Source organism: Rhamphochromis longiceps, linkage group LG5 (assembly GCF_057381845.1).
Source record: "Rhamphochromis longiceps isolate RC_006_pf linkage group LG5, R_longiceps_female_GT1.1, whole genome shotgun sequence".
Lineage (NCBI taxonomy): Eukaryota > Metazoa > Chordata > Actinopteri > Cichliformes > Cichlidae > Rhamphochromis > Rhamphochromis longiceps.
Window position 1 is genome coordinate 9,522,014 of NC_140561.1, and position 17,904 is coordinate 9,539,917.

Below are 17,904 nucleotides of genomic sequence, written 5' to 3' on the forward strand. Positions count from 1 at the left end.
CTGTAGACAATGCAATATGAAAGTGTCAGAAAGCAATAAGTCAGAAACACAAAAGCACAAACAGAAAACTAATTAGAAAGCACTCAAAGAATGCATAAATCTGCCAGAGCCGCACAGACCTTTACATTTGTAATTCTCCAACCACAAAATGTTTACACATTTTATTTTCCATTTATATTTCAATTTGCATCAGATTGCACACATTGTAGGCATACAGTCATAGTATTTCTTTTTCATTTACATCTACGCTACAAAAACTCCAATGTCTACAGCCACGATGGCTGCTTTATGAAGTTGTGCATATACTTTGAACAGAAGTAAATGTAGCAGTATAGATACATAGATATCTTCACAGTGGGAAAGGTATGACTTACCTGTAATCAGGATCATTTAATACCATAAAAAGTAGCTGTAAATCCAGATGACGTGTGAGAAAAGTATTTAATTATATTATTTTACAGTTACTTTGCCATTGATTACTTGATAATGTTTCATTGCATCTTTAAATTATGGAAACTAAATCTTAAACAAGGAACGCAGTCTAAGTGCAGGTATTTATGTCAGTGCTTTGTCAGGGTAATCTGATTTGACCAAATATCACATGACCAGTACTTTATACTGCATGCCAAGGTGAGGACGTCAGTATGTTTGTTTTTGTTTTGTTCACCTTTTTCACATGTCCAGATAAGATTTTAAGCAAACATCAGAAAAGCAAACCTTTTTTCTTTCCAGACATCTGGCTCGCAGACTTTTAAAGCGTACCAATCCTCCTCTGTGGAGGTAATTAAAAATGAGATGAAATAAAATCCACTTCTTCATGCAACTAGGAGAAAATCAATATTCACCACAGATGATTTGCTGGGTTTTGGAAATTTGCCTAAATTAACAGCAAAACAGAATCCTTAAATGAAGTCAAACTGAAGTCTACTGAAGTCTAAAGTGACAAGAAATGCTTTCTTTGTTCCTAACTCGCTGCAAAAGCTGTTCGCATTTCTGCATTAATAATACAGGGCCCTGGTCTTATTGCTCACCTTTTATCCTCGCAGCATGATGTGGGCGGACTGATCAAATCGATAAACGCTGCGAGTGTTCATCTCCAGGGGGCTCAGCTACTGATTGTGTTTGCGTTTTTCCAGATGGTCACTAAACGGAACACTCATTGATCTTGGGAATGACTACCGGCGTCACATGTCTGGGGGCAGCCTGATCATTAGCAACCTGGACAAGGACCAAGACACCGGGGTGTACCAGTGCACAGCTTTCAACACGTGGGGGTCCATACTCAGCCGCAGAGCCAGCCTTCAATTTGCATGTAAGTGATCCTACAATTGCTAACACATTCCTGGCATGGTTCTGACACACTTATGACATTCTAGCATCTCTTTATATCTGCTGTCTGACAGCCTGACATGAGGGTAATATGCTTGCAGCCCAGGCCTTCCTTCTTTTTTTTTCATTTACTATTACGATTTCTCATTTAGATTGCCTGGGAATAGATTTTCAAGAGGGGAAATGGTAATCGAATGAAATGTCAGATACAACAAACACAGTGGGTGAGGAAGCTTCTGACTGCTTCTGAACTCCATTGATTCTCATTAGCGGTTCCAGCTCTGACAGCATCTATGCTCCATCCAAACTGCCTCATATTTCACCAAGTGCAAGCCTCTGTGATACAGACTTTAAAGCGGACAAACACAACTAACGCTTAAGAGGTCTTTGTGTCTATGCAATCACCAGCTACTTCTTTATGTGTAATATGCGCAGAAGACTGTAAGTGGATCAGACAGTAGCAGGACTGCTGCTATAGCAGCCTGCGAAGACAAAAGGGGCTGAGAAGTGATGCTGTTGGTTGTGGTCCCACCTTCCAGACAGGCAGTGTAGAGGCACCTCTCCTCTCTTGATCAGGCCTCCTGACTATTGATCATGTCCCAAGGATAGAGAGCCTTTCACTTCCTCTCAGGAGATGGACTGCCATTATCCCTACAGCTCAGTAATGAATCTCACTCGTGGGGACTGGGTGAAGAGGAGAACTGCTTGACATTTATTGTCTTGCCTAATGCACAGTGAGGGAGGTCTAGAAGATCAGCAAGGCTGATATTCAGTTTTTCCATGTAATGAGGCTACTGCCCTAAGATAGAAATGTCGTGCTTTCTTTTGCTTTGCTTAGCCTTCACAATTCAGCTGCAACCACTGTAAGCATATCCTCCCACAGCTCATTTTTACAATGTAAAAAAATGTTCCAAATTAATTTAAAATACTGTGATTTAAAAAGTCTGCTTTCATACAACCAAGGTCAAACTCATTTATGAGATCTGGGAATTCAGAAAAAAAAAGGCCACTTATATGATCACACAGGTCTCAAACCCAGTGGTTTGATTTACCATTGTCTCTTTATATCTGTATTTCATGAATTACATATTAGCAGAAGGGGATCTGCAGCAGTTATTTTCCTGTTTCAGTCTTTGGAAGAGCTGTGGCTTAAAAAATAATACAAGCTCCTTACGTTTGATGATAGGATAGATTTTATTTTTCTGCAGAGTTGATTTTTTACGCATTACATACATTCACAGGGGCTAAGAAAGAGTCACGCTGTGAAAATTGGCATACAAGACTCACTGACCATTGCTTGATTCTCTCCTGACAGTCAGAATGTGACACAGCTGTTCCTATTATTTAAACAGTCAGAATAAACTGCTGGCTTCTTTACAACTTGTCACATTGTCATGTTTCTTTCCTTGTCAGACGTTTTTTAAAGCAATGCTGGTGCAGACAGAGATAGAAATTGTGTCACTGGGTACAATTTTACCAGAAGCTTTGGAAAAATAGTACGTCATATGCTTAGAGACCAGTGCTGTAGTGCCTGAGTAGCAGGTAAAGGAGCTTACTCAAGAGCTCAGTAGGACACAATATATAACAGGGAATGTCTCTATGGCACCGCCGTTGCCCAGACCAATCATCGTCGAGCTGTAATGGTCACTCTGTAATCTCTAGGCAAGCCATTCTCGTATGGCAAAGACTGATTCTGCTTACAAAGGAATCACTGAAGCTACAGTGAGTTTGGCCTTTAGCTTTCAGAGTTACAGTGTGTGGTCAGTTCACTCCAGTGAAGCCCATTATTCTTTTTCCCAGCAAAGAAAGAAGCACATCCCCTCCAGCACCGAGTCCAGCTTCATCTTCACCCGTCTCTGTGCAGTTTTGTAAGAAGAGGCGCCATCTGTTTCTCTTTCACTAAGTAATTATTAGTAAACCTCTGATTCACCTTCCCCTGCTTCTAAAGGTCCTGCCATTATTATTATAAACAGCTGTTGCCAGGCTTGTTGAGCAGTTGCATCCATAAATGTCTGAACCTTGCCACAATTTTTGTTCTTTTTGTTTAGTGGTTACAGTTGCACTTTCCAATATGTGCATATTTTCAGGTGTCTAATGTAGTTGTAGTTGATGCTCATTTGTAATACTTTGCTACTGGTAAGAGGCAGGGTACGTGCCTCTCACCAGTAGCTAAGGAAGAATGAATTTCTGATTAATGCTTTTCACTTTTTTCACACATCTTCAGATGCTACTTTGTGGGTCTAACTTAAAATTTCATCTTCAGCAAGTGATAAGCAACTCAATAAGACTGGGGACAGGTGATTGGCTCAGACATTGCATAACTGCACTTATTTGGCTTCAGACACTCCTGAGTTGGTTTTGAGTCTCTAAATATTTTGCTGCATTTATGTGAATCTGAGCCGTAAGAGCAGAACTGTTCACTTCAGAATGAATCCAGCTGCTTCTGTCTTCTGTCAGTGAGAACAGTGTCTTTGCATCACACTGCCCTCGCTGTGTTTTACACAGGATGTTGTGCGCTCGGGATGGTCTTCACAGTTTTTACCTACCTTATTTTGATAAAGGCTGATCTTAGTTTCAGCTGATTTGGTAAGATCCAATCAGGCCTTTCAATTTTTGAGACCGATCAGTATTTTACTCATCACTTTTGTGTTTTCTCTCACAAAGTCTTGGTTTTATGATTGAATTGGAAGAGAAACACCAACCTCCTGAGCTGAATAGTGAAGGGGCTTTTCGCCATGGAAAGGATCCTGCGGTTGTTTTCAGCAGACATCCAGGCCTTTTTATGTTGATGAACTCATTCTTTTCTCTCGGAATGTCCCAAACTGTTAATTTGGCCTCCCCCTAATGTTCCCACTATCTCTCTGATGTATTCCCTTTGTTTGTAAAGCCTGAGGATGGTCCTTTTTTTTCCAATTGCATGCTCCTTTGACCACATGCGGTTTCACAGAAAAAGCTTCCAAATGTAATTGCCACATTTGGAATCAGCTCTAGTCCTTTTACCTGCTTAATTTGTGAAGAAATAATCCAGAAATTGGCCACAACTGTGGGAAAAAAAAATCCATGCGTTTGTTGAATTAAACATTCTAGGTCCGTATTCATTATATAAATGTTTTAGTGCACATCTACCAAAGATTTGATCAGTACGTACCACTGTACGTTTCTTGCTCCAACACGGTTCCTGAGAATCCTAAATGTCATTTGAAGATCGACTCTCTTATTGACATTTCTTCTAAAGACAACCTAGTGAGATCAGGATGCCTCTGTCTGTATTTCAAGTCAGCCATCTCCTCCTGTGGCCTTCTAAGTGTCCTGCCGTGACTTGGCTCTGTTTGATTTCACTGCGGTCATCAGAGAGCCGCTCATTAATCTTACCAACACTCTGTCCCACTTCTCTCCATAATCTTCCTTCTCCTAATTTCCCTTATCGGTCACACTGACTTTCTTTTGTTTGTGTTTGGAAGGCTTACTCCAGGCTGTTAGCCAGAGGGTGCAGACAGAGTACAGAGCGGACTGCAGCAGCTTCCCTCCATCAGTCATGAAGCCAGGGGTGGTTTATCATCCCAGGTTTAGTTTTTGTCTGCCAGCAACTGCTCATTCATTTGCAAGGGGATAGATTGTGCTGAGAGTATTGATGGGGAAGCTAATGCTTTTAAGTGCAAGATTACACCACATTTAATAATGATGTTACTTATTGCTGCTGGCACTGCAAACTGTCATTTGTCATGCATGCTCACCAGTGTTTGTTCAGTCTGTGCACAGTATTTTCTTCTTTCCCCTGCTCGTTTTATCTTATTTCAGCCTAATCTCTTCCTAAAGTGCAGCGTTGCAGGGTAAACGTCACAGAGTCAGGTCCGTCTATTTCATCAGCACACCAGATGCCTTTGAAAGTATTGGAGGCTGTCATGAGGTGTCCCAGGGCAATCAATGATGCCCTATAAAGTCCCAATCTTCAAAATGTAGCATCAAAAACATGGCTCAGTGATTCTGTGAAGGGAGTTTGGGGAGAATTATGCCCCCCGTTTTCAAAACTATCTCTTTAAAAGTGACCCTCATGGATATAGAAAATCTTTGAATCACACTTTTTGGTCAATCTGACTGTCAGTCGTATTCTTTTAAACCGCCACCCACTTCTGTTTCAATGTTTTCTGTCTCATCAGACCTGGATAACTTCAAAACTCAATCAGTGAGGAGTGCTGTCAATGTGCGTGAAGGCCAAGGAGTGGTTCTTTTATGTGGACCACCGCCACATTCTGGAGGTAAGTTTGCTATATGTTGTTGTTATTTAAACACAGCTCATAAGAATTACCTCCACTGAGTGCAAACTGCAAACATTGATGAATAATTACTGCCTTTTCTTAAACGTAATCCAGTTTTACACCCATTAATGTGTGCACATGCTCTTAGTAATCATCTTAATGTTGTTTATTGAGAACACCTATAAGCCATCCGCACTTGGGTGCTTTTCTTTCCACTTCATTCAGATTCTTTTTTTTAATTAAAGCCATGTTTCTCAAATTAGAAAGATATTTATTTACTTTCATTGAGAGTTAAATTAGGAAATAAATATACTTTTTCTTGCTTGTGTGAGGCTAAAGCCAGCAATTAGCTAGCCTAGCTTCAAACAAAGCTGGAAACAGGAAAGAAATTAGCTTGGTGATGGCTAAAAATGACAATATTTGGGCCACGGCACCTCTGAAGCAGCTCATTACCACAGTATAATGATTTGCTTAGTCTGTATAAAATGTTGTGGTTATAAAGGAGGTAGGGTGCCAGAATGATAACCTCCATAAAACCACAATTTCTCTTTTTTTTTTTTTTGCACTTGAGCTTTACAGAAATAAATATGATTGTGGCGGGGCGTGGCCTGCGGTGCCGTGCAGAGGAGGCGGACGCACCTGCACGGCATCCGCAATCACGCCCCGCCGAATTAAATATTGTACTGGGTCCTGTGGTTGGGTTGTTGGTGTTATGTTGAGCTGGAAGCGGGAGAGCTGCAGCTCTGAGTGCGAATGTACAGCAACCGTGTAGGGATTAATAAAAGCAGCAAAATGCCACTGGGTCTGCCGTGGTCGTTTACAGTGGTGCCGAAACCCAGGACGGGAGGCACGGCAGATCCAGGAGTGGGCCAGCAGAGGGAGGAGCTGGCGAGAATGGTGGCCGAGCTGGCGGCCACGCAGCAGGAGCAGGCGGCGGTGTGGCGCCGCAGGCAGGAAGAGCTGCAGGACCAGACCGAACGCCACCTGCAGAGGATGGAGAATCTGGCGGCGCTGATCCGGTCCTGCCCGACACCACCGCCACCCCCACCGGCGCTTCCCAAAGGCGCTGGAGTGGAGGAGATCCAGTCCGTGCAGGCGCCCGTGCCGGCCCCCGGGTTGCGACCAACTAGCACGCAGCCTGCCACAGCGCCTGTCCCCACACCTCGCGTGGGAGCCGCTGGGGCTCTGCAGGGCCCGGTGCCCGTTCCTGCGCCCCGGAAGAAGGCGGCGGAGCTGGCAGCGGTGGAGGCGGCGCCCGAGGAGCCGCTCCAGCCGGGAGAGACAGCGGCGATGGCGGCGCCCGAGGAGCCGCTCCAGCCGGGAGAGACAGCGGCGATGGCGGCACCCGAGGAGCCGCTCCAGCCGGGAGAGACAGCGGCGATGGCGGCGCCCGAGGAGCCGCTCCAGCCGGTAGAGGGAGCGCCGGAGGCGCAGCGAGGGGAGCTGCTCCCACCGGGAGGGGCGGAGAAGCCGCGGGATAAGTCGGTGGTGCCCGTGCTAGGGGAGTCCGCGCCACCGAAGCCCGAGGTTAGCGGGGTGAGCAGAGCGGCCTCACCTCCACCAGAGGCCGGTGCCTGCCGGACATCTGCCCAGCCGCCTGCGAGCCGGGGCGCACGACCGTACCAACAGCGCTGCGTCCACCTGCCACGCGGCCGACCTCCGGACCAGCTTCGCCGACGCTGCTGGGTTCGCAGGCGGCCACCTGAACTCACAACTCCCCGTCGCTTGGCCAGGGCCCGGGGGCGCCGACGGTCCGGGCTGATCCCCTCTCCCGCTCGCGGTGGGGGGGGAGTACGTTCGGCCGGATGGTTCCCCGGCCTCAGTCGGGCGATGGGGGTATGTGGCGGGGCGTGGCCTGCGGTGCCGTGCAGAGGAGGCGGACGCACCTGCACGGCATCCGCAATCACGCCCCGCCGAATTAAATATTGTACTGGGTCCTGTGGTTGGGTTGTTGGTGTTATGTTGAGCTGGAAGCGGGAGAGCTGCAGCTCTGAGTGCGAATGTACAGCAACCGTGTAGGGATTAATAAAAGCAGCAAAATGCCACTGGGTCTGCCGTGGTCGTTTACAATGATAATTAGCGAGCTTCAGAGGAGCTAAGAGGTGTTTGTTTTGTTTTCGCACAGAGCCAGGCTTCTGTCTGCTGGCTTGACACAAGTCTATTTACAGTATTTAGGCTAAAATAACGAACATAGCACTGTTGGCTGTTAGCCTTATATTCAAGCACCTCCACACATTCAAGAAAAAAGATGCTTTAATTGTTCAAGTGAGAGTCTAAAATTGCATTTGATAAAGCAGAGGCTACAAATAGACGAGATAAAGACACGGGCTGCTCAGCCCGACTGCTCTGAGTGTCTGCGGAAAACTAAAAAAAAAAACCCACAATGGCTGCTGCCTAGCTTGTCACCCTCTTGATACAATAGCTTGCACAGTGGAACAACCAATTTCCTTCACAAGCGAGCAGTTTGTAGCACAGCATTGTACAGCTGGTCTTTGGGATAATGGGTCAAAGTACTCTGTGAAATACAGTTTGACAGCTTTTCTCTTTGACACAGGTTTATATGCAGTTGGCTGTTGTAACCGTATCACAGCTGTGTTTTCCTGCATTTTCCGAAGTGAATGAAAGTAAAGCTGCGCAAGGCTGTTGTCCCTGTTTTTCTTCCTTACCTCTTTCCCCTTTTGCTCTCTTCCTGGCTCCCTCTCTCGCTGCTGTCCCCTCTCTCCACCCTCTTTTCCTTTTTAAAATTTGAAAGCGATGATGTGCCACATAACCTTGAACTTTATCTGATGCCTACAGTAAGAGGCATTCCCTTTAGTTTTCATTACACTTCATTGGCTTTGAATTCTGCACAAGCTTTTTCCTCCCCCTCCGTATGCATTATCCCAACACCCATTTATGAAAAATTAAATACAGTACCATTGCAAGCAGATGTTATTGTACTCCACCTTAGACATTTGTTTACTCCAAGGGCTTTTTTTTGGCACTTTTATCTTCCATGTACTGTAAAACCACTTGTGTTGTATTTTCTTTGTCGCTTAACAAAGAATTGCTTGGCAAAATGATATTACTGCCCGTTATAGACACATAGTTCAGCTCCAGGTTATGCTGACTATGCTGCCGCTTTTGCCTAATCAGAGGCAGCTTTGTATCTGCATCGCTGCACCCAGCTCGGACGCTCAATCCCATCTATGGGCTCCCCCCTCAGGGCGATTGACAGTCATTGTGTACACCTTTTGACTCTGAGCCCACTACCTTTGAAGTGGCTGATTACACAGAGCATCTCCTAACTCTTGAAAGTCTTTGCAGTGTTTTCTTTGAGAAAATGCCACAGTAATTCATCACAGAAAGTCTCTCCTTTCTTATGGTAGACCTACCATTTGAAAAGGGGCATGACAACATATATTTGTGCCAATCCATCCATCCCTCAATCCAACCATTGACTTGCCTGTGCCACCCCTGAACTAAGGCGCTCAGGGACCCAGGGAATGGAGGCCATGTGCCAGGGGAGGGTCACTGACGCGCTGTAATCCATTTTGTTTCGCTCCCTTTCCTTAGCTCTCCTTTTTTTTTTCTGCACTGATAGCTGCTACAGTCACCCAGTCTTGGTATCTCCTCCCAAGGAAACTGAGATAAGGGAAGGAAAATGACATGATACGCTCACATTTTAAGGCCGTAGCCGAGTTCTTTTGATACAGCTGTTCCAGCGGGGGCCAATGCGACTAACACGTGTGAAATCAGCCGAGGTGTGAAAGTGGACCGCTGCTGCATAGTTCAACTGTCTTCCTTTCTCTTCTAGAGCTGACATTTGCGTGGATCTTCAATGAATACCCTCACTTTGTCCAACAAGACAGTCGGAGATTCATCTCTCAAGAGACAGGAAGCCTGTACATCGCCAAAGTGGAGCGCTCAGATGTGGGCAACTACACCTGTGTGGTTAACAACACTGTCACAAGGGAGAAGATCCTCAGCTCTCCCACACCACTGGTCCTCAGAAGCGATGGTAAACACTAAAATCAGGCTTTCATCTTTATGCTCATATGCCATGCAGCTTTAATCTGTTGTCAGACTTCTCTGCCTGAAGGCTGCATTCCCGGATTCATCATGATTTCAGCTCGTTAAGATCTAGGTTATAATTTAAGTTCCACATTTTAATTTCATTATAAAAGCAGGTAATTGATCGTACTCCAGCAAGGTGGTAGGACCTGCTTCGCACTCAACAGATAATAGCTGGGTTGTGAAAAGTCCATTTGGCTGGTGTTTATCCTCCTCCAGCTGAAGAATGTGGAACATTTATGAATTATTAATGCTATTAATATTTGTTTACAAGCTTTGATGACATAAAATGAGAAAGCTGTGACTGTCAAACAATTACAAGTGCATTATTACAAACAAGAAAAATCGAAAGGACAGCAAACGGGATTATTACCAGCCTAAAACTGAGCCGTAAGACAGCAACAGATGAGTTGTTAACCATTAGTAAAGACACGAATTCCAAAGCTTGTCTTTTTACAATGTGGCACAGAGTTACATAAAAGCCACTAATTTCATTTTGTATTCCAGCTGCAGCACAAAGCTTTTATGAGCTGGCTTCTTAGGTTGTGTTATTATCAAAATGCCACAAATATATTCTAAGTACAGAGGAAGATGCAGTTGCGTATTTTGCATGTTTTCCTGAGAGTGTGTCAGCTTTATCACAGTCTTTTCTGACTTTTAATCTGAAAACATGAAGAGGACCCCAAATCAGCTTTTACTTAGAGACTGCCAGGTTGTGATTGCTAATAATAAAGGGCAGGCTACTCTCTCTGCAAGGAAGTCACTGACCTGTCCCGGTGATGTGAATGTAAATAAACTCCTGAATGAAGTCACATAGCCAAATGTTATCAATCTCTGCTAAATAAGTCCTTTTATAGCCCCCCTCTTAATCCCCCCCCCCTCCCCCCTCTTTTACAATGCCTTCACTGGTCACTTTGTATTCATATGCATAACTTTTACATTAGCTGCCCCGCTGTGTTATTGCTCTCTCTCTGCCTGATTCACGGTGCGTGTGAGTCTGCTGTTAATCACTGATGTAAAAAGCTTGTCATCTATTGTCTCCCTTTTGTAGGAGTAATGGGTGAATATGAACCCAAAATAGAAGTCCATTTTCCCGATTCAGTTCCAGCAGCGAAAGAATCAGCGGTGAAACTGGAATGCTTCGCTTTGGGAAAGTAAGTCACTGTATGCCTGTGACACAAACGGTACACGCATTCATGCATGAATTACAGCTACTCAAGATGATTTAAGAATGCACAAGCGTTAGCATTACTCATCCTCAGATTCATCAATCCATAGGAACGCATGAAAAAGACAAGGGAGCAGAAGTAAGAGTTCTTTTAAGAGCATCCGACAGCTTGGCAATCACGGATTGATTTGCAGGGAACGAGAATTCACAAAGCTTTTACTTTTTCTAACAACTACTTTTCCTTCTGTCCTTAATCACACTTTGATCAGAGCGAGTGACAGTTACAATCCTGGGAACTTCTTGTTTCTCTTTTACAGCCCCATCCCAGAAATAAGCTGGAGGAGAACGAGCGGCGTCCCTTTCCCCAGCAAAGTCAAAATGAAGAATTCAAATGCCGTCCTGGAAATCCCTAATTTCCAGCAGGAGGATGCGGGGACGTACGAGTGCATGGCGGAGAATCGCAGAGGCAAAAATGCTGCACGGGGCCGTATTTCATTCCACGGTAAGTGAGCCGTTTCAAATCGAATGACAGTGAGGTGGAGGGACAAATGGAACATATATATCCACAGTTGTCCAGAAAACATGCAGATGGCCAGCAGCTTGAATCCCATTTGCTCGACATAAAACCTTTTTCTGCGGACGTTTGAGGCTTAATGTTGTTGAAATTTCAGAACAAGCTAAGGGTAGAAATGACAAATGGCTATTATTCCAGGGGCTTTAAATTCATTTCCAGTTAATATTCAGATCTGTTTACCATCCCGTGTTTCTCATTATGCTGGTAATCCACTTGTAAAGTTTAAAATTTGATTTAAATTTAAGCTTTAATGCCAGGCTGCTTTTATGGTTGTATGATTCCTGATGCAATTCTTTACTAATCCAGTGCTTCTATAATTAAAACGCATGTTTGAATAGGTAACCTTTTCATTTATTCCAAGCTAAACCTCACTGGCTCCAGACGATGGCGGACACAGCTCTTTCCATAGAGGGAAACCTCTTCTGGGAATGTAAGGCCAATGGAAAGCCTAAACCATCCTACAGCTGGCTGAAGAATGGGGAGCAAGTGATGGCTGATGTATGGAGATATGTTACATTTCTTTCCTTTCTGGCTAAAATTTCTTAGTTTCTAAATAGTTTCCAATTAATAACAAAAAATTGAGCTGGTCTGTACCAGAAATTGTAAATGCAATAATGTTAATATGCTGTGTGTATATAAGTAATGTATGCTAATGGGTACGTTAGCTAATGTATGCTAATGCAGACGTTAGCTATTCTAAAGCCAGACTATGCTTTAGAAAGCATCGATCCCCTCCCCACGCAGCACCGAGACAACTTTATCTGTTAAAAATGATGTGATCTGTCATCATCATCATGATCATCCTGAAAGGTCATGAAATATAAGTTATGTTAACAATTTTTCTGTTCGGTGTGTTTAAGAAGCAGATAAATAGTTTTCACCACTGCACTTCCTCATCTATGTCAAGCTTACCATATGCAGGTGCCAGGTCTCTCTTGGAAATGAGATTTTTAATCTCAATGAGATTTTTTACCTGGATAAATAAAGGATTAATAAAATGCAGAGTTGCAGTAATTGCTGTTGTGCCTTTGGATATAATAGGCTGGCCTTGCGATGGATATGCAGGACTCTTTCTCTTTTCTCTACAGGGCCGTGGACAAATTGAAAACGGGGCCCTTTCTATATCTTCGTTAAACCGTTCCGATTCTGGGATGTATCAGTGTGTGGCTGAAAACAAACATGGAATTATTTATTCCAGTGCCCAGCTAATGGTGTTAGGTAAGATCGCCTCCCTCCTCCTGCTTTTATCCTGCTTATCTGTCTATGCGTTTGATCATCTCCTAAGATAAAAACCAGCAGCCTGCTATAACGTACCTCTGCAATCAGTCTGTGCACGCATTTGATGTCACCATGGGCTTTGCCAGCAAAAATGTGAATCTGATAGAGTGTCTCGTTTTACTTTCAGTCATTTCACGTATTGATTTGGATACTACAAATGCATTGTTTTGTGGCATTGTGCATGCCTTCTCATGTAGACAGGGTATTGATTTATTTGCAAAGCTTTGATGACTTCCATCTGACTGGCTCAATAAGAAATTCAACTCTCTTGATACATGTGATGACACTTGAGTGTCCTAACAATGGCTAACAAAAAACTGATGAGTGCAGACAATAGTTTATGACATGCTTGAGGTGAATGGTGTATTCAAGGATGTGCAGCTGAAGGGTGGGATGACTATGGCGAGCTTTGAGACCAGTAGGCTTTTGTGCTGAGATTTCAGGCTGCTTTCTCTGAAAGCTGAAGGAGAGTTTATCTCAGTACAGCACGGTTGATCTGCAAAGGTTCAGGTTGCCCATATATATATTTTTTAATCTCACACCTTTCTCTGTTCCCCTACATGCAGCTTCACCTCCTACTTTCTCCAAAAGTCCGCTAAGGGCCTTGCTAAAAGCTCGCTCAGGCAGCGAAGTCACTCTTGAATGCAAGCCTCAGGCCTCACCCCCAGCAATTAGCTTGTGGAAGAAAGGGAATGAAATCCTGCAGAGAACTGAAAGGTAGGATAAAAATCCAAGTGTATATTACTGGCAGCTTTCATTCGCATTCACTGCAAGCTGACTTGTTTCAATAGTGCATTTGGCATTTGCGGAGATGCATAGAAGGAAAGGCTAATGAGAAGAACGAGAGGGCACCCACCAGGAAAATTGCAGATAGCTCATATACTGCGTGCCCCCTTGTGTGCAAATAGCTCGGTGTGAAGACTGAAGATGCTAGGTGGTCATATCAACACTGTGTTAAATATTTAAGAAGATAAAAGAGTAGTAAATGGAGTTCCCGCTCATCTTGTAAACTGAGGAAGGAACTCTAAAGTAAGAATGAAGCTACTGCACCTGTAATTATCTGTTTTATCATGACAGACAAAGAGTTACAAGGGCTTGATTGATGCAATCACCAAACAGCAGAGACGAAAGCTTTGATGCAGATCGGAGAGCAGTCTCAATAGACAAGAAATAACTCAGAACACAGGCACAAAGACAATGAGCCAACATCAAGTGTCGCTTTCAGTGGTATAAAGTGGTGCTTCATTTAGTTTGGTGCCCTTCTCTGTTGGATTTTTTATTGGATAAACCGGAACGTTTCACAATAAAGAAGCATTTAAAGGTAGAGAATTCCAAAAGCATGTCACGTTTCAGGCTTTTTGTCATCTCGATAGGCAAAAGAATCAAAAAGCTCAGATAGTTTCTAAAACCTCCTGTAAGTTATCGTACGTACATCAAGACTTTGGAACACACGCTCACACACAACAGACAGACTGAATACAAACTCAATACAAAGTCAAACGCAGGCATCCCAGTACAGGAAAGAAATGCCGTTTGAATCGCTCCCATGCTGCCTATTGAAGAGGAGGTCTGAAAAAGAACAATACGAGCAAGGCGTCTTGTCAAAACAGCACAGAGCCTCTTTAGTCGGCTCCAGATAGGAAGCTGCATCTATAGCGGCGGAAAATTGGTAGAATTCCCAAGCTGACTGACATTTAGCATATGTGAAGCCCACGTACTCTTTCAAGACTGGATGTATGCAGACACTGGAAGGGAAATGTTTACTCACATATGCAGTCACGCTGTAAATTGGAGCAGTGTTTAGAAAATGAATTTTGCACACATTTTCTCACTGAATACCACATCAGTTGAAAAATTGTTACAACCATCTGATTTCTATATAAGCTTATGTTTAGCTCATGCCTTGATTTATACATGTTTGGAGATAGACATCTTCTAAATAACTACAGATTTCTAATGACCCAGCTAGTGGAAATAATATAATAAAACTGTTTAAAGTGGGGGGCTTTGCATGTTATTTTTTTAATATCTAGCCAGTCGGTGACCTTTCAGCATGATAGGGGTTTCACACTGACCTCATCGATTTAAAGTCTTTAAATCTGAGTTATTTGACAAATCTTTGAGAATTTTATTATATACATGGCGATAGATGGAAACGTCATTACTATATACAAATCCAAAAAGGAGCTGAACACTGTAGTCCTACTTTACAATCGCTATCTTACCAAATACAGTAAAAAGCCGCTCTCTTCTCAGGATTGCTTTGCTTCCAGATGGAACATTAAAGATTGCCAATGTAACCAAACGGGATGCAGCTAGCTACACGTGTATCGCTAAGAATCGGTTTGGGACGGCAAGCACAACAGGAAGACTGATTGTCACTGGTAAGTCTGGCCTAAAAGTCGAATCGCTCTCAGTTAATTAACCTTTTCACTGTCTGCTCCATCCCTTCTTTGTCATCACACCTGACACGCTTCCCATTCAAGAACTTTGATTTGCCTCTCAAGGCTTGTGCTAATTTTTGCAAACAATGGGTTCTTGATTTCAAAGAGAAGAAAAGAAACCAAAAAAACCCCGTAAAAAAACAGCATTTCATTCATTCCTGTTGAAGATTTTAACTCGGAAAATTAACTCTCGGTTTTTAAATGGAATAAAGGAACAAGACAAACTCTGAAACCTTAGGAAATACAAGCTTTCTTGGTGAGAGTTAAATAAGATAAGAGGCTATTATCAGTCATATGTGTGTACACTAATAATAAAGCTCATGCTGTTTCACTTTAACAAGTGCTGAATATGATTATGGTGGTTATTGAGCGTGCTGGTGGCCATGTTTAAATCGCTGCAAACATCCAAAATTAGATGACAAATACAGTTGTCCTTTACCAGCCACAACAATGCTGCAATGCAGCATTGTGCTAGGAAAGATTGAGTTACAGCAACCATCTGGACACTTGTTTGGACCAAGAACATGGCTAAAAACTTTAACTGTTGGATTTTGATGGGTCATGATCTTGCCACACACGTGTACTCAAACACATGCCATGAAGTGCTGAGCCAAAAAATCCTGTAACTGCTGGCAGAAGTTGTGACGATCAGTCTCGTCTTTCAGCTCTTCTAACTGAAATTCTATGAAATATGCACTCATTGATATTTTTAAGGCAGCAGGCATTGTCAAGATTTCTATTCAGAGAAGGACTGAATGGTGAATCAGTGAGTTTGGTAAGACCACAACAAAACCAGGCAGGGCAGAATCCAGGGCTGATGTTATCCTGTACTATGGCGAGTTTTCTGCTCTTATATGCTAAATTTGATTTGATTGTTTATGTTAAAGTAACTTCAAATAGCGTATAGTTGATAAGACTTTCCTTGAAGTATTTCCAAAATAAAAGTCAGCTTTTTCTTGTCCTTATTTTTATGTATTTGTTTCTTTCAGCTTATTGCGTGTGTTATCAAGCAAGGATATTGTAAAATTAATGGGCCTGGTAAATAGCAGCTAAAATAACAGTTAAGTAAGCAACAAATGCTTATCACTGATTTAGTTAAAGGTCATTATTTATGAGTGCAATGACGTAAAACGTTCATGTAGTCCCCTATTTTTAATCTGTTGTGTGTGCAACTTTTTTTTTCTCATTACTTTCTATTCTTCTCATACGCTGACAGCTGAACCATTTAATGTCATGAAATTTAATTACTCTGACCTTTTGTCAACATATTCTGAGGCCCCCAATCCACCACAGTCACCAGTAAGAATGTGCTCCCATCTCAGTAATCCTGTTTCAAACAACTTTTTTTTTTTTCGTCCAAATTGATCTAGGGAGATAAAATGTGAACCCGCAAAGTCATTAAATGTTACTAATGGACAAGCTTGGAATTTAAGTGCTTATTAAAATCAGAAAAAAAGCCACATTCATGGGTAATTTAATGACTGTTGCTCGGTTTAGCTGCGAATTGGAGTGAAATGGCAGTTGCAGGGGTCATGGTGGTGTTAGAGGTTTCAGTGGCAGAGATATTATCATGCTTGTGCTGTCATCTGTTGTCTGGCCAGAGCCCACCAGAATCACCATGAGGCCTACTAACATGGAGATTATTGTTGGCGAGAGCATCGTGTTACCCTGCCAGATTGCCTCCGATCCAGCTCTGGATGTCTCTTTCTCGTGGGCATTCAACGGCCAGCTCATCGACTTCCAGCGAGACAGCGATCATTTTGAAAGAGTGGGTGGGGTGAGTCATGTCGAGCATTAAACTCAGATACTTTCTGGCTACTTTGGGATTAATTGGGACACAGTGTGTAACGCGCAAGGGTATGCTCCACAGCCCGGCTGAGGGCTTCATAAACCCTAATAATACTCAAACGAAGAGATTTAGGCGAAGATTTGAAGGTTTCTCTGTGGTCAGTTGTGGACAGAATTTCAAAAAGGTAGCGATATCAGTTACAGATACCGCAGTATCTGAATGGCGGTATCAGCTCTGTAATTGGGATCCTTACCTTTTGAATTGCCTGTGCGAGCTGCCATGTGTTACACCTCTAAAAATATATCAGTGAAATGCCATTTTAGTCTTACAGAGGGCCCTCGTTAATAAAGTCTTTATACTTTTCATCCCTTCAACTTCTAATTCCTGTACCTCAAGGGAGAACATTTTCTTATCATCTCCCTGCGCTGTAATTGAATTTGCATACCTATTTATGAATCTAGAGTCCCGAAATAATTAAGTAATGAGCTGGCTGGCATTCACCAAGGGCAGGCCTGGCACCAGTAAATGTTCATTTGAAATCCATATGCCTTGAAATATTGATAAGTGACGCCTTTTTATTATTTTTTTTGTTGAATATTTGTTCCTTTTGATGAAGGGCAAAGTTAATTGTTCAAAGCTTGTCAGTTTCAAATTGCTATGCACACTCTTTTTGCTTCACATACCGCCGCTTATCATCCGAGGTTTTAGAGTCTGATCACTGCCATTCATGTGGTAATAGTTGACATCGTATCTCAATACGCTCACGGTTTTGTGGACACGGCGCACTCGTTTCTTCATGAAAGCAAATGGCAATTACTAATGACATTGAACTGTGCATAGGCATTTAATGAGAGATAGTTTTCACAGAGTCTGTTTCCCCTGTCCAGAGAGATTACCAACCCCCTGCTCAACAGCTTCTGATGAATTAATTAACATAATTAAAGCAAATCTGCCTCATCACTTCCTTCCTGCCAAGGCAGGAAGCCCGCGACGCATCGCAAGCTCTCGGGTCG

General features: G+C 43.1%; 1 protein-coding gene across 2 annotated transcripts in view; it reads left to right on the forward strand.

The window, feature by feature from the left end:
* The window catches only part of cntn3b (contactin 3b), a 56,303-nt gene that overhangs the window by 21,692 nt on the left and 16,707 nt on the right, over positions 1–17,904 (forward strand). For both annotated transcript variants that reach the window (XM_085405667.1, XM_085405668.1), the window contains exons 4-13: positions 1,137–1,312; positions 5,487–5,585; positions 9,382–9,585; positions 10,690–10,792; positions 11,124–11,308; positions 11,742–11,878; positions 12,469–12,598; positions 13,225–13,375; positions 14,915–15,042; positions 16,704–16,879. In XM_085405667.1, the coding sequence (XP_085261793.1) occupies positions 1,137–1,312; positions 5,487–5,585; positions 9,382–9,585; positions 10,690–10,792; positions 11,124–11,308; positions 11,742–11,878; positions 12,469–12,598; positions 13,225–13,375; positions 14,915–15,042; positions 16,704–16,879 (1,489 nt within the window). The remainder of the gene's footprint in view (positions 1–1,136; positions 1,313–5,486; positions 5,586–9,381; positions 9,586–10,689; positions 10,793–11,123; positions 11,309–11,741; positions 11,879–12,468; positions 12,599–13,224; positions 13,376–14,914; positions 15,043–16,703; positions 16,880–17,904) is intronic.